Source organism: Benincasa hispida, chromosome 10 (genome assembly GCF_009727055.1).
Source record: "Benincasa hispida cultivar B227 chromosome 10, ASM972705v1, whole genome shotgun sequence".
Lineage (NCBI taxonomy): Eukaryota > Viridiplantae > Streptophyta > Magnoliopsida > Cucurbitales > Cucurbitaceae > Benincasa > Benincasa hispida.
Window position 1 is genome coordinate 32,353,149 of NC_052358.1, and position 16,954 is coordinate 32,370,102.

At 35.2% G+C, this 16,954-nt stretch overlaps 3 protein-coding genes across 5 annotated transcripts; 1 reads left to right on the plus strand and 2 right to left on the minus strand.

Annotated features, from left to right (window-relative positions):
* Positions 1 to 4,592: 4,592 nt before the first annotated feature.
* On the minus strand, positions 4,593 to 8,202 carry LOC120088108. Its single transcript, XM_039045174.1, has 10 exons — positions 8,006 to 8,202; positions 7,623 to 7,762; positions 7,206 to 7,284; positions 6,275 to 6,345; positions 6,077 to 6,178; positions 5,890 to 5,979; positions 5,437 to 5,511; positions 5,229 to 5,342; positions 5,087 to 5,140; positions 4,593 to 5,005 (listed from the first exon to the last, which is right to left on the minus strand). The coding sequence occupies exons 1-10, from the start codon at positions 8,058 to 8,060 to the stop codon at positions 4,826 to 4,828; spliced, it is 960 nt and encodes a 319-aa protein (XP_038901102.1). The 5' UTR covers positions 8,061 to 8,202; the 3' UTR covers positions 4,593 to 4,825.
* A 133-nt stretch (positions 8,203 to 8,335) lies between these two features.
* Positions 8,336 to 12,756, plus strand: LOC120088107 (putative BPI/LBP family protein At1g04970). The gene is made up of 6 exons (XM_039045173.1): positions 8,336 to 8,830; positions 9,457 to 9,596; positions 10,201 to 10,549; positions 10,650 to 10,898; positions 12,050 to 12,175; positions 12,274 to 12,756. The coding sequence occupies exons 1-6, from the start codon at positions 8,351 to 8,353 to the stop codon at positions 12,475 to 12,477; spliced, it is 1,548 nt and encodes a 515-aa protein (XP_038901101.1). The 5' UTR covers positions 8,336 to 8,350; the 3' UTR covers positions 12,478 to 12,756.
* A 502-nt stretch (positions 12,757 to 13,258) lies between these two features.
* On the minus strand, positions 13,259 to 16,701 carry LOC120088109 (protein NUCLEAR FUSION DEFECTIVE 6, mitochondrial-like). 3 transcript variants are annotated; one of them, XM_039045178.1, is made up of 3 exons: positions 16,373 to 16,700; positions 15,986 to 16,107; positions 13,259 to 13,549 (listed from the first exon to the last, which is right to left on the minus strand). In XM_039045178.1, exons 1-3 carry the CDS (start codon positions 16,519 to 16,521, stop codon positions 13,542 to 13,544), a joined length of 279 nt encoding a protein of 92 aa, XP_038901106.1. In that variant the 5' UTR covers positions 16,522 to 16,700; the 3' UTR covers positions 13,259 to 13,541. The 3 variants fall into 3 exon arrangements, with proteins under 3 accessions (XP_038901106.1, XP_038901105.1, XP_038901103.1); XM_039045177.1 differs by lacking the exon at positions 13,259 to 13,549 and adding an exon at positions 13,795 to 14,110 and having other exon boundaries at positions 16,373 to 16,701; XM_039045175.1 differs by lacking the exon at positions 13,259 to 13,549 and adding an exon at positions 14,507 to 14,867 and having other exon boundaries at positions 16,373 to 16,701.
* Positions 16,702 to 16,954: the final 253 nt, after the last annotated feature.

Genomic DNA, 16,954 nt, shown 5'->3' on the forward strand with positions numbered 1-16,954 from the left:
AGAGCATGCTCATGCATCATATAATATAAGAGTTATATTTATGCATGCATTAAGCATAGACATGCATCATCTTTATATTATAAGTGTTATAGTATAAAGGTGTATGGAAGCATTACCAAGTATATAAAAGTTATATATAGTAATGAATGGACATTGCATGAAGCATGACTCATAGGTTAAATTTATAAGAGTTATAAATACCTAGTTGTGCATGGTAATGTGAATGGGTTTTGGTTGTTTCTTTTATTAGTATTATAAGGGAAATTAGAACTAAAATCAATAAAAAGACATGCATGGGAACTTAGGCTGGAATCATGGTTTAAAAGAGTTTTAAAACTTGGTGGAGATAGACCTAAGATCACAGTTCTAATGAATTTAATAGGATTAAATTGACTAATAAAAGATTAAAAGTGTAGCAAATTTATCTATAAGGGACCTTTTGTATAAGGCGGGTTCTGTCTAGGCTAGGGTATTTAAGCTAACGGAGACGAAACACCCCTACCTGGGAACCGTCCCCATCCCCGTTTAGCTCACGGGGAATTTTTTTCCCCCACTCCCTCCCCCATTGCCCGCCTAATCAAGGAATCCCACCCCGTTCAGGGCGAGGCCCCATCCCCAGGGGAAATTGAACATCTCTAGTTACATCTAACTTCTTAAGTACCACTTATACCTCTAATGAACATAAGTCATAGTCCTACTATGACCGAGTCCTATCTTCCAAAGAAAAGTTGTATCCACTATGTTCAAGCCCCAGAATCAGCCCTTAAGAGAGCAATCTTCGGGAAATGAATGAATTCCATCTTGTGGATTGAGTTCTCAGCTCCCAAATAAGACAAGTCCCCAAAAAGGTAGGCATATTGAGTTGGCAATCTGGCCACTCTCACCCATACTAATCAAAGGACCGCCCTCAAAGGCAGGAGTTCCCAAAACATTCAGGATTGAGGTCGTGTCACCTATGGTCATTTAGGTGAGATGTAAGTCTCTAGTATCAACAGCGTTATATACAGATCAGGATCTACCATCTGTAGTAGTTTACAACACTTACAAACCTCTACAAAGTGGGTCGTATCCGTAGTGTCACCAGGATCAGGTGTCCCACCTTAATCCTTATACTACATACCTATTTAGGTTATCACTTAAGGCATGATCTACTTATATATCACATATACATGCTTAAGTTCACATAAGATAACCATGGAACTTTGTTTATTGGATATGAGTAAATGCCACAATGAAATAACATTTATTTTATTCATCAAACAATGTGAATCATTACAAACAACTAGACTCTGGGAGAATTAGGACACTAATCCCAACACTCTAATTCATGACAAAATATAAAACACTCTAATTTATTAATTTTGGCAAAATATAAAGCATACTCTTGCAGAAAATAAGTGAGTTTCATGATATACCTTTGTAGAACCTCTTCAAAGCTCATTCTCCAGTTGCAATCTTCTTCAAATCTTGTTGTAGACCCCTCAAGATCTTCCCTACTATTCGTGCTCTAGATTGAGTTGTGGGACTCAAAACAAGTTTGAATCAAGGACTGAAGGAGAATTGCTCACAACAGTAATCTTATTGAAGAACACTTTCTTCAGCACGAATTTTCTCTAAAATTCTCTCTTGATTGCATACCCAAAATTCACTACAATCTCTTCAATATATTGCAACTCATCATGCATGGAAGAGAGCTGCATGAATTGCAGCTCATGCTTGGAGTAAATGGAGAAGAGCAAATGGAAAGTGTGTTAGCATGAAGAAGATGGATAATGGAAAAAGTTGTTTTCCCATTTTGTGTATTGTTTTTCCAATTTTTCAATTTTATCTCAAAATCAAAACTTGATTTTTTAAAATCCATTTTGATTTTAAAACTGAAAATTTTAGTTTTATAAAATTATTTTTTAAATAAAACTTAATTAATTTAATATCAAATATTAAATTAATTTTTACACACATACATCTTTATATATTTAAATCATATTTAAATATAAATTGTCATATTCCGTTTAATTCTCAAATTAAACGTGTAATTATATCTCATATAATTACTAATTCCCTTAATTCTAATTTGAACATTTTAAATTAACTTATCACGCTAGTGGCTAAACTCATTAGACTAGATTAATCTCCATTCGTTAACTAATGGGTCACTCCACTAAAGCTCATAGTTGCACTCCCCTCATTGTAGATATATTATGTCCACATGATTTAACCATAATCAGCAAATCGACCCTTCACAGGTTGTTCATAATAACTACTGGATCAAATATTTATTTTACCCCCGAGATTACGTCTTGTTCCTCAAGTTCTTACTGATCCTCTAATGAACAACTGGTTTGTGATCCAATCACTAAATCAAACTCTCTCAACCCAGTGAGATGACGGGACCCCTTGTTCAAGACCTGGATTCCGTTCTTGAGATAACAACTTTTCTCCTATCCCTAAATTGGGTAGGCATGAACTCGTCTTGCACCCTATGTCCCCAGCTATCTATTAGGTCTTACCTTGAAATAGGAGTCTTATTGAGTCGGCACTGTTGAGCCAACCATCACCCTGTCTCTTATACACATCTAGATGTGTATAAGAGACAGCGCCCCCACTCCTCATGTCATAACATGTACGAACTAGGATCATCATATGTAGTACTTTACAACTCTTTGTAACAATTATGGAGTAGACCGCATCCAATAGTGTTACTAGAATAAGGTACCCAACCTTATTCATGTAACATAGATCATTTTGACTATTTACTCGAACCTGATCCACTCTTATGTCTCCACGTAAAGTTCAAGTATTCATGCAATAGTCTTAGATCTTAGTTTATTGAATTTAGACTTTCCTACAATTTATGAAATCAATAATAAGTAAATTATTTATAGAAAATGTTTATCATTTTACAAACTGCGAGTTTCAGGACATAAAACCTAACAAACATTAAAGCCCAAAATTTTTGTAGTGAGAATATCATGGATAGCCCCATTGTGTAAAAGAATATCTACATCTCTTTCGATTATGTCCAAATCGTCCACAACGACTACATTCCGTGCGCTTCTTGAACTCTATTTGTAAAGGAATTCTAGTCTTCTAAACAACCAAATGGTCGCTTCTTGAACTCTATTTGTTAAGGAATTCTAGTCTTCTAAACAACCAAATATTCGCTTCATACTGGGTGGGAGGATATTAGTGACTAGGAGCAAAGGGAGAGCCTGTTGCACCTCGTTTTTGTTTGACTGGCCTATGTGCCATTGTCGATGATCGCCTAATTGATGGATTAAGCCTCTATATATTGAACCAAGAGTTATGTTCAAATAGTACGATGAAACATACTGTTTTATAAATAAATGTTTGATGGTCAAAAGAGCACATGCGTGAGAACATGAGATTCGCAAAATATCCCACATCTTGCAAGTACACCTCTTGGTAAGTAAGTGTACAACATATTGATTGCTTCCATCGATCACCTGGTAGTCCATGTTGTTAACTTGATTCACCTACATGTATATATGAAATATAAAGTATGTGTATTATAATGTGTAATATACGCATGTATGTTACAAATACATGTTGGGCAATTATAGCAGACAAACTTTCATCAAACGGCCCCTCTTCATCTGCGGATTTGCTGAACTTGATAACCTGGTACTCTGCTTCATTTCTTCCATCATAAAATCATTGTTGTAACACCATCCTCAATACCTAAGGCATGGATTTTAAGGCTACAAAATTTGGTTTTGATCAGTATATACAGTAACTTTAAGCATTTTCCGTAAAATAACTATATAAATAGTATGATATACAGAATACAGGAGATTCGTCCCAAATGTACAAAGGCGTACTGAAGATGTTGGGGCTTATAAAACTTACCGATTTTTTAAGCTCGTCGTCGGCAGGGTGTGTGGTTTTCAATGATTCTAGGTTATATATATATATATATATATGAAACCCTCACTTTTCAAGCGAAGTGCTTTTTCATTGATGGGTGTGCATGGAAATCTTAGAAAGATGGAAGAATGGTTTTTCTTCAATTGTTTTTCTTCAATTGTAGGTTCAACAACTCCTTTTCATGGTATGTTTGAAAAGAAACAGTTTAGGAAAGAATATCTTTCAGGCATGTTCTTCTAATTGTTTCCATCTGTGGAGCGTTTCATATTTCTATTTTTTTTTTTTTTTTTACTGTGATGGGCCTGATTTTTACGAAATATCCTAGCCCATTAAGCTATCCATGAAATAAATGGTAGTTTTGGGCTATTAGCGTAATTCAGCCTATTTAAATAAGCTATTCGTTTAGAAACCCCTTTTAAAAATTCATAGTAAAAATCCTAATAAATAACAAAAAGAATAAATTCAAAAAACCAACAAGTAGTAGGGACTAAATTTAAGAATTCTTGAGAATAGGACTAAAATTGTACATTTAAAATTAAACATCCTTGTAAAGTAGGACTAAAATAGTATTTTAACCATAATAATAATAAGAATAATATTAATAAATTATAGTACTTCGTTACATCCCTTTATAGTTTTTCATAAACAATGGCATTCAAGTATAACGTGGGGCCAAAAATATCAGACAATTTTCAGACATTTTTGTGTGAGAGAGATGCGCAATATTTTTCATTTGATTTATCATAGTTCAGACAATTTACACAACAAATGGAAGTGTTCTCGTAAAACCTCAAAACCTGTAAACCTTACCATGAAGGCATTACTTTATATTCAAATCACAAATGCTTCTCATGTAAAAATGATAGTGAATAACAAACACAATTGAATTAGACATATATTCATGGACTAGCAAACAGAAAATGAAACTTAGAGGAAAACATTACGTATCACAACCCATGATGCCTTGGGCCAAAGAAATCCCAACAGGATATGATCTATGCAATCTTGTTCGTCTTACTGCTACTTTTTCACTATTGTATTTGTCAAAGCTATTTCCCTTCACTCCATTTGGCATTGCGGTGACAGTGGAGTCTTTAGTATCAGCAATGAACTGCAGTCCCTGTTCAAGTATTGAGCACTTCAAATGCTGTCCATAAATAGATACTACTTATCTTGCAATATTTGTGCAGCATTCTCATACCTTGAGGGGATTCTCCTCATATTTAATCGTTGCAATCTTCTTTGCTTCAAGTTCCTGCCAAACATTAATGAAACAAACATCCACTTCAGAGGGAGAAGGATTTGCATTCAGCTTTGAGAGATTGATGAGGGAAGCTACTCACTGGGAAGAATTTTTCGCTTATGCGGTCTTTGACACCTCCTGCAGCTTGACATAGATACCAGAGACCAGAATTTGTGATGTCCTGTTTCCTTTCAAGATCCTCGAGTTTTCCTTCCTGTTTGCCATTTGGGTCAGTAGGGATAAGAACAGCTTGCACTGTGGTTTGGTTTGCATCTTAGAAAAGAGTTTTAAGGTAGTGAGTGACTCACCAATTGTGAGACCATTTGATGAATTGTTTCAACATCGAAACCAATCTGAGAAAGGTTCGATTTAACATCCTCCACCTGCACACAGATAAAAATTCAAATGATGGTGCATTCACTTAATATCCGACGAATATGATTTATTTCACAGGGTCCGTGGTCTCCTTTCTCAGAATTAAGAGAAATTTCAGCTAGATGAAAGGCTTTTATATCAGGAAAGGATGCTTCAACAAGAAATTTTGGGACAGACAGTGATCTTGATATTCTTAGTAGTCATGAAAGTAAAAACGCTAGTGTGATTCCTTACCAGTCCTGGTCAAAAAATCTATACTGGATCAAATAAGATGCTTCATACAATTAAAAATTGGTTCGTGGATGTCTACATCTTTGTGTGCAAAAAGAAAAGCTTAGAATGTTATATCTATCGAGACTTGAAAGTAGGAAGAGGGTAGCTCTTACATTATTTGCTATGAGATTTGTTGTTTCAATCTCCTCATCCAGTCTCCAATCCAAGTTCTCCAACTTCTTTGTCAGATGCCTCCTGGTTGACTGGACACAAAAAATGGTTTAAAATTAAAGTAATGAAATAACCATGAACTAGCTTTCCTGTTGAAGATCATTACACAATGTCTAAGCAGTCACTTACAGCCAGTGCTTCATGCACGTGATCCAATTGTTTTGAGACAGTCGAGACAGCATTTGCCATGTTTTGCTTTGTCACAAACATTATGTCAGAAAATGACAATCCCTGCTAGATCATGAAAAGAAATTTTGTTACCCAAGCCAATCATGCTACAAAAATACATTTTCCCTTTTTCAGTCAACTGAAATCAAAAAGTTTTACCTTCCACCACATGTAGCAATATCCCATTGCTCCAACAGCAGCCGCAGGTACCAAGTAAGAAGCATAATTCCCTGTAAGAAGAAAAGATCAGCATGCCAAGTCTGCATTACAAGCAATTTCTGTGCATGTCCAGATACACCAAACTTCGCTTTTACCAACTCAAAATTAATCTTATTTTTTTCTTTCTATTTCGGAGTACAAAGTTCTTGAATTTTTCTATCTTTGTTTATATTGCTTATCACAGCAGTGAAAATATATATTCATGTTCCATGGGCCAAACACATTAGTGAGAAAAAATAAAGTAGATGCTTTTGTATGGGACTTCATGAGATGCATTGATCTTATTTCCGATCAATTACTTGAATGCCATCTAGAGACTCAATTAAGAGAATTCCAGTATCCATCCACGGCTTGCCCCTTATGAAATTTATGTGAACTTCAACAACTTGGGTCCAAAAAGCCTAGAAGTCTGGATTCCATAAATACATGAAGTGGTTGGGTGAGTATGAAACCAACAGTTTTCTTTCCAAATATCAAGCAAACAGTTCGGAATTCTAAGAAATATGGATATCCTGCAGCCAAATTTCATAAACTTTATTTACATAAACTTAGTCCTCTTTATTGAGACCTCAAAAGAGCCAAGTTTCAGGAATTGATAAAAGGTGAATAGGACAAGTAAAAATCAGGGGTAGAAAATTCAGAGTATACTATCTACCTATACTAGAATGTATGCCTTGTTTCAATTTTTTTTCTAAAACAAGAGACTGCTTTCTTTTCAGTGTTTTTCACTGACAACGGATGCCCATTAGGTCAATATACGAATTACGTATTCAAAAACAAGAGCTTGAGATTTTTCAATAAGAGCATTCAAAGAAAGAAGACTGAGAATCATAATCTTAAAACATAGAATCAACAGAAAAGTTATCCATACCGCTAGAAGAGTTCCCATTAAAGACAGTTACAGGACCGGATAATGTCAATTCCCTGATCTCTTGTGTCAGTTGCCGAATCTGAATGAGTTTACAAATCAGTAATCAGAATAATTTTAAATTAACTGAAGCTTTTAAAGCAATGGATCCAACATACAGATAGTAAGCATTCTTTAAAAAAAAAAAAGAAAATTTTGAGTATTGTTGATTATTTTGATATCACCATATAAGAATACCATCTGCATTCGGAGTTTAACCAGAGGAATAGTTCATATTCAAGTTGCTTCTCCAAATTTTTGGTACATCAATTATCAATAGATGTTCCGTCATTTCTTTTCCCATTAATCCCAATTACCAAACAGAAGCAAAATTTCACTCGTTTTCTTCCCTCACTAAGGTAACATGTACAGGGTACAAACCTGTGCAGCAAGAACAGCAGTATCATACTTATAAGGGCTGGGAGAGATTTCTTCCTCCGTCACACCCTTCAGTAATTCCTGAAGTTGTGATATCAGATCAGACAATCGTCCACTTCTTAAAACAACAGAACCAGTTAACCCTAATGAATGATAGAGAAACCCAACAATCAGAGAAGAACATCGGATGGTATGGAACTTGGAAATTGCAATTCTATTTCCAAGGAAACGACATAATTACTTGAAAATACGTAACCAGATTCAGGGATTGTACAATATCAATGAAACCGGGGTTTCCCAATATCCAGAGACATAAATAAGATCGTAAAAGCTAAAAGCTGAATACAGATGAATGATCAAAATAGCAAAGGCGAATGTGAAAAAACCTGCTCCAACGAGGATGAGGACTTTGGAGGTTGAAACCCCAGTTTGTAATGCCATCTTCACAAGCCGCTGATTTTTCGCGCGCTGGGAGATGGGGCAGGAATGTCGTCGATTGCCCTTTATTGGACAGAAGAAACAACTTTCTTTTTAACCGATAGGAGCAGACGGGGACGAGTGTCCACTAGCCAAGGTCTAAACTTTGACCAGAAGGTTTTATCATAAACGCAAAAGGGCAGTAATTGTAAAAACCCCACCAAAAAAAAAAGATCAAGAAGAACAAGAAGCCTTGGCAAAAAAGTGACTTGCTTTCGTTTTGGCTGGAGGTGGGCAATAATGACATTTCACCGATGGCAAATTTCCAAGCTGCCCTCGTTGGCTTTTCATCTGATTTTCTCTCATGCTTCTCCATGCTCAAATTCTCTATGGCTTCAATACTTCTCTTGCTCCTCTGGGTGTCTTTGCTCATCCCGGGAGATGCTAATCCTTCACCGACCCAATCCTTCACATCTGTGGTCATATCCCAAAAGGGTCTTGATTTCCTCAAAGACTTGTTCATTAACAAGGCAATTTCTTCTGTGATTCCGATTAATTTGCCCGAGTCCGAAAAAACTGTCAAAATCCCATTTGTTGGAAACGTTCATATGGTGTTATCGAACACTACCATATACCAAGTTGATGTTCCTTCATCGGATGTTAACCCGGATGAGTCGGGTGTTTCTATTGTTGCTTCAGGAACTACATGCGACTTGAGCATGGATTGGCGCTATTCATATAGTACTTGGCTTGTTCCAGCGGAGATTTCTGATAAAGGACGTGCTTCTGTTCAGGTATATGCCTCGTTGGTAGTAGGGTTTATCATTAGGCTTTGAATGCTGTCAGTATTCAGTCCCAAGTTTGTATAAGTTATCTGGTTTTGTTAACAATGAGGTCTGGGGTGGAGTTGTGTATCTATTTTGCACTAAATTGTGATTAGAGTAAAGGAGATGGAATTGGTTTCCTGTATAAGGATGCATCTAGGTAAGTCTTTTTTTTTTTTTTTTTTTTTTTTTTGGAAATATTGGTATTGACATAAAATGATGTTGGATCGTGGGAGAGTATATTTTCCCCTAGAGTAATGTATTTAAAGCATGTGCGTTGGATATGCTATTAGTTCAAAGTAAATTTATGGCTTAAGAAGGAGATTTCTGCAACTTGAATGAATTGAAAACAGATTTCAGTACTTTTTGTGGGTTTTACTTTGATTACTCTCTTGACGCTGGTTAAGATAAGCATAATGCTTTCTATTTTGTTCTGAGACTGATCAATAAAATTAACAAAAAGAAATCTATATATATGATCATGTTCGAATGTCTATTATTCTTGAAAAGATGATTCGTTGACCATCTGAATATCCATCTCCATCTGTCTCTTTACACATTAAATAGTTCATGAGATAAAATTATTCATGAAACAGGTCGATGGCATGGAAGTTCGACTTACTTTAGGATTGGAGCTTCAAGAAGAAACGATAAAACTATTTCTTCTCGAGTGTGGTTGTTCCGTCCGAGATATATCTATAAAGTTGGATGGAGGAGCATCTTGGCTTTATCAAGGGTATGTAACTCTTTCATGATTGTAGAACTCATCCTGGATTGGGATTTCCTTCTACTTTTATCTTTAGCATGCTTAAAAATTCTTGAATCGTTTCCAATTTGTTACAAAAACCATTCACAAAGAATGAGAAAGAGAACCAATACTGAACAGAAAAAATCAAGGCATCATTCATCAATATTGTTCAAATTATTCTTTATTCTTCCATATGATCAAATATTTACATCTAGCATTCACACTGTTATTTATGCCCAAAAACATGATCATGATCTTATTCTTATGATCCTTTGTCCATTTAAGTTCCCTCATCTCTGTAAAGAAGCAAAATTGATTCGTTCATGTTAGCAATGATGGCGATCAGCAGTATGCTCATTATAGCCATACAGATGTCTTAGCATAGCATTTTTTTAGTTTAAGATGGAATCCTTAGTCATTCCTTTCTGGCAAATGTTTAATTGTAAAGTAGATCAATTGAAATTATGCTTTTCTGCCTTTACGCATAGATACTGCCCAGTCTATGTCAGATTATACGATAATAATGCCTTTGTATACAACCTGCACCTTTTTCCTGCTTATTCTAATTTTCTTTTACTGTGTTTTATCCTAGGTTGGTTGATGCATTCGAAGAACAGATAAGTTCTGCTGTTGAAAAGGCGATTTGTAAGAAACTAGGAAAAGGAATCTTGAAAGTTGATTCCTTTTTGCAAGCACTTCCCAAGGAAGTCCAAGTGGATGATAATGCTTCTTTTGATATTACTTTTGCGGAAAAACCCTTACTTAGTAACTCCTCCATTGGTTTAAAGATCAATGGTCTGTTCAGGGCAGGAGAAAAGCTCCCAATACCAGAGTACCACTTTGAAAAATCACCTTCAGCTTCCTGTACGGATCCTTCTAAAATGTTTGGAATAACAATAGATGAAGCAGTCTTTAACTCTGCATTGGCCCTATACTACAATGTTGGTTCAAATATTATTTTGTGCATTTTATCTTTCTTTCTCGCATGGTATTACTTGGCTACACCTACAAAACTAAAATCATCCTATCCTTCATATACAGGCAGATTTTATGCAGTGGAGTTTGAATGAAGTGCCCAACCAGCCGCTTCTAAACACTGCTGGATGGAGATTTATTGTTCCCCAACTGTACAAGAAATATCCTGATGCTGACGTGAGCTTGAATATCACTTTACCTTCTCCACCAATCGTAAGGATTTCAGAGCACCAAATTTTTGCAACCATGGACATAGACCTGATAATTGACGTAGTAGAAGGAGGTGAATTAATACCAGTTGCATGCATCTCATTGGTAAGTTCATTGGTTCAGAATTGGAATATCATTATATACTTGCATGCATATATAGTTTATTGTTATTATTTTTATTTTGAAAAGATTCAGATTCTAGATGCACACTTCAAATTAACTAGACTTTGACAGTGAGCCATCACTAGTCCTAAAGAGGGAAGGGTAAAACTGATGGGAATGGATTTTGGATAAGATTAGGAATATTATTAGGATTTATGGGTATGTTAGTAATTGACTAGAGAAGTGGTCATGCTAGTTTGTTATAAACAACATGGGTGGGGGAAGAAGAAAGTGTTAACTGTTAAGCATTGATTCAGTTGGTCTATAGAGTGATCTCAAGAGAGTGAGGATGCAAGTACCTCGAATTATTTGTTTATCTTGTAAGTTCCTTTACCTTTTATATTTCAGTACATTGTTATGGATTTTATCAAGAACCCTGTGTGAATATTTGATCAAATAGTTATCCGGGGGAAACTATAAATCCATAAGTACATTAGTGCACAGACATTGAAGGCCTATTACCTTTGTTTATGGCTTGGAATGATGCTAAAGAGTTGCTACATAACACGCGTGTTGTAAAATGTAGACCTGTCACCTCTCAAAAATAATTTATATGCCATCCACTCAGGAGATGATGGAAGGTAGTAAACACAACCTATTAAAGCTCTCTTGAATTTTGAATGCTTCAATGAATTATCTTCCATAAGAACTGCTCTTCAGGCTAAAACATCCCTAGCCATTTGATATGAAGATTAAAGCTGATTTCACCCAGAACTAAGTGTGTGTTTTGGTTTAACCTTTTCAGTGTTTAATTTTGAAATTAAGTCATTTTTTAAAAATTGAAGACAACTACTCAAAATAGCTTTTGAAATTTTCTCAAAGTGTATTTTAAACGATTATTATCGAAAGAGTTTAAATGAAAATGACTTTTTTTAAAAACATTTTTTTCTCTAGTCGATCTAATCAAGTACTAAGTTTCTTTTTTCTTAATGTATTTGTTTCCAACCGAAGTTATTTAATACAACATGAGATAGATGGTCTCTTGTCTGCATGAAATTATCTTTTAATAGTTTCATGTCCCATCTGCATCATCTTCCAGTGAAAAGATTCTTTTTCATCAAGATTCAACCTTCTTCCTCTTCTTTGCATTTCAGTTGGTTCGTGCCTCCAGTACAGCTAAAATCTTGGGGAACAACCTCATTGGCAACGTCAATTTAAACGATTTCGAGATGTCATTGAAGTGGAGCAATATTGGGAATCTGCATATGGACCTAATTCAGGTATATTAACATTCCATTTATTCTGCAGAATGAAGAACATTCTAAAAGTTATTTTGTTTCAAGTCAACTTTTCATCGCTCGACATTGCAAACTTGCAGCCAGTTGTGCAGACTCTAGTCAAAACTACGTTGTTGCCAAATGCCAATGCGTATCTCAAGAAGGGGCTCCCACTGCCCATCATCCATGGTTTCATGCTTCAAAATGCTGAAGTAATCAGCTCAAATTCAAGAATTATGGTGTGCAGCGACATTTTATGGACAGAGGAACATAGTCCTGATCATCTTCACAACTTGTTTAGGTAGAGAACATGATAGGTCTCATATGTCCTGTAAACTTCAGGCAAAGAAGAAAGCACGTTGAATCTCTGTACAGGGTTTATTTTATGGCCGAGGTTAGATGAGTTCCAAACCACCCCATAAAGCGCTTGTTATGGATTTCTCTATGTACATGTGAAATATGTAAAGCTAACGTTTTTATTTGATTAATCATTCAAGGAGGAATTGATTGCTTCTCTTTTGAATGTACTCTGAACTGTGTACTTTACGATCAATGATAAAGATCATTAACTTGATTCGCCAACATAATTATCCGCTTACAATGGTTGGATGCAAGTTCAAAATCTCTCTCTTAATAACCATCTTAGACAAATTTAAAGTATACTTGTTAAAATTTCTCTCCTATAGAATTGCTAGCCACATTGTTCCAACCTAACCAAATTTTCTCATGTTCATCTCACATCTAGCTCTTTCCCAATGCACATATAGAGAGAACTTTTGCTCTACACAACTAACTCAAAATCTATGCACATGAAAATAAAGAAAAGACATCTTGATTCAACTATATCTACTTATTTGACAAAATATACATGAACCAATTTGGTTTAAGTTAATTAAGTGCATTTTGGTTGGTACTAGTAGTTTCAATTTGACTTTATAGATTATTTATTTAGCTAATTCCTATAAAAAAAAAATTGTTTGTTCAATGTTTGTGAAAGTCACTTTCAACATCAAACTTCATATTCATTACAACACTAGAACATGGTTGAGCAAATAACAAACAAACAAACAAGATTTGGTCAAATGCTGTAAACTTATGAAATCACTAACTGGACATTGTTCTCAAATGTAGATTGTGAATTTGGTTACTGTACCGACAATTCAAATACTAGCTAACAGAAGGAAAAAAATTGAAGTAGGGTGTATTTCAAATGGTCTATATTGAATCGTCCAATGAAAAGCTAGGAAACCAAATTTTGAAAATCTAGGCAAAAATAGTATATGAATCTGGACTTGAAATACAGACGAGCAATGAAAATGGCAAATTCAACATTGTTGCAAACCTTCATGCTATACACGTTGATTGAATATCACCGCCCTAGAAAACAAAACAAGAGGCAGTCAGACAGCAAGAACTGGAAAATTGTATAGGCAAGTTTCACAATAAACCCGAGGTCTCAACTGAAAAGCAAAGATGGCTAATGATCAAAGAGGAGGCAATAGAAAAAGTGCGGTGTTTGGTTTGAAAATTTTCAAAGATTCAAGACTCTCCTATTCAACCATGCATCACTAGCACAGATTTCAAGTCACTTTTGTCGAAGCTTCTACAAAACACAAACCCACTTTTCCAGCAAGAAAACGAAGCTTTCAATTGCTCAATGAACATTCGATGAAGAAGTTAGCATGATCATAGATCACATACAAATGTTAACCATCAATGAGTACTACATAGAGAATCAAGTATATGATGAACATTTTGAGCACTAAAAATTAATTCAGTCTTCAAAACGATAAACCGTTGCCATTGATAAGAAGCTCTTCTTCACAAACCACCATTTGGAGCTCGGAAACCTCTACTTAATAGAAGTCACTGTCCGTATAGAGGATTGGATACAGAACTTCGTCGGATCCTTTTTTTATCACAGATCATCATTGCATGCTGATGAACACAAGTGACCAGTGTGTTATTAATGTCAGTTTGATATTCCAATCAAAAGAAACAAGTTGGGAGGTGATGAGCATGCTCATCAAAGAGATATGTAGATTGACATTTTCCAAGTTTAAACTTAAAAGGTGGAAATTGAGGACCTGATTTTGGGTCATGGAAACTACAAAACATTCATTCTAGTTGGAAGCATTTTTCCAAAGGATATTTCAATGTATCATTCAAAAAGAAGACTTCAATTTTTCATCGGACTACTTCAAACTCCTTTCCATGCTACTTATGGTCAGAGTAATATATTGTTGAATTTGCAACTTCCATCTTTATGAAGTAGTGGAATTGAAAAGATAACAACAAATCAACAGTCCCATTTACTTGATAAACAAAGTAAACTTCGCAAAACAATAATTAAACTATGTAGAAGCCAAATTTATTCTGCAACGATCTAGTAATCCGTAATCCAATATAGTTGCAGAATTAAATTGAATATATAATCTTTCAACACTCTAAAAACAATCATCTACAAACAAAGTGAACGAAATAGGACATCATAGTTTATTATTTCATTCCAAATACAACATCTCATTTAACCTATTGATGGCATCTCCTAGATGTACTTTTTTTTTCTCTTTCTTTTCTTTGTCTTGGGGGTGGGCCGGGGGGTGACATCTCTAGGACTTAAAAGGGAAAATTCAAAAAAACAAATCAAGTCATTCCTTCCTGCTTCTCGATCCTCATCTAGTCTTGTCTTTGCCTACATTGAAAAGAGGGGAATGTACTTTTTTAATTAATAATTTGAATAAAAAATGGAAGGTTTTCGCATAAATGACTCATTCTAGTAACATATAAAATAATAAGATTTATAACAACCAAGTTCAGCAGAAGGACTTCAACTCTGATCAATGGACGGTCATGGAAGGTGGAGGAATGAGACAATGAATCATTATTGTCTGTTAAGCTTGTTTGACTCCTAATTTGAGGAGTATCTACTTGATGTAATTAATTTTCTACTAGGGGGAAAATGATCCAGTTGTTGTGCATGCATGTTATTAGTTATACAATTCCGTTCAATTTTATCAGTCCTAAATGAGTTTACAGGCACCAACTCACCAGAGCAACAAGGCAAGAAGAACATCAATGGGCCTATAAAGTGTGCTAGCTACCTAATTCAAGAGTAAAAAATCCACTAGTTAGACAGCCTAGAAGCAGATCCACTTCTCCTTTCAAACACAAAAATAAAGAAAATTACGGACTTGGATCAGGTATCTCTATGTTTACAAGTTCTATATCAAGCAGAGAAACCAGAAAGACTCATTAATAAGATAAAAGCTCAAGCAGTGATATCACAAAACTAGCCTAATACATTCAAATTTATGTACACAGGAAATCCTTATGAACAATTATAAGATACTGGCATAAAAATACATATCAGTACTTAAATTAACCCAAAAGAGAGCTTTTCATGGGGCAGCTTCCGATGATTCATAGACATTAACTACTTCAACCACAGAATACTCTCATATATCCTCCGAAGACATCCGATTACTGTGAGCTGATGTAACCCCTCGACCTAAATATAGATATCACTATTTCTACATATAATTGATCATTATCCCCACTCAAACCACTACTCTCTTGATTCATGAAAAACAATTATAAAGCTGAAATTCATCCAACGAAGAACCAAAGCAAATAGAAAACCAACTTCCAGAAAATTATGAACTCTTTTTCTTGTCCACGGAAGAATTCATTCAGAAATTATGGATATGGTTTGAATTCCAAACTATACAAATACATCGTATTGTCCTTCCCTATTTCGATCTAGCTCATGACAGATCAAGAAAGTAAAGAATTAAATTATCAGTTATGCACCTTCGGGAAGCCAACCGCAGCTGTGGCGCGAGATAGAGAGCATTGAAGTCATCAAAGCCGATGACGACGCAGAGTGAAATGGCATCATCGACTCCAAACAGAAGCTCATCACAGGCGCACACCTTCAAGCAAAATAAATTACCTTATTTACTGAAACGTTTCGCCAAACTCTTTATTTTAAATCAGATGAAAGGGAAAGGCTATCTTGTTGTCATTTCAAAATTTTAGAGCGTAATTTCGTAACTAAAACACTGAAGAGAGAAATAAAAATGAAGATTGAACACCGTTTTCGTTTATCTCCTTTTGGTGAGGGGAAAAAAACTCAAAGAGCTCTAGATTCAGAAGCTTTTGCACTTAAAATGGATGCAAAATCATTAAGCAACGCACCTGAAAGTTCGATGAGAGAGGGGCTTGTTAGTTGCCATGCGAAAGGGAGAGGTTGATGACGGCCTGGCTTGAGAACCGATGTGAGTAGCAGCACGGCGTGCAGAACCGGAGAATGACCGAAAAGCAGATCTAGCACCAATTGAGGCCATTGTTTATCAGGAGAAATGAAAGATTCTGAAGGTTGTTCTTGGTAAGGAAGACAAACAAGAACTGACTCTTGCTTCTTGGCTGCTGAGGGTTAAAGCTAAAACCCTACTTTTGGTCTGAGGGGTTTCTGCAACAGTTGGGGTGATTTCGAAATATCTTTTCAAAAGGGGCGCTTTCGAAATGATTCTAAAACTCAGACCTTTCTTTTAGTAAATAATGCGTAAATGAGTTTAGTGTCAGTAAAGACAATATAATATAGTAATATATAAATATAATAAAAAAATTATTAATTAAAATTATTTAAAAAATAATATAAAAATTAGTGAAAATTTGAAGTAAATTTGAAGTAAATTTCTCACCAATGTGTGTGATTTTAAGTTCAACCAAATGACACTATTTATAGGTAAAGTGGCAAGTAGAATGTGGTCTTATACG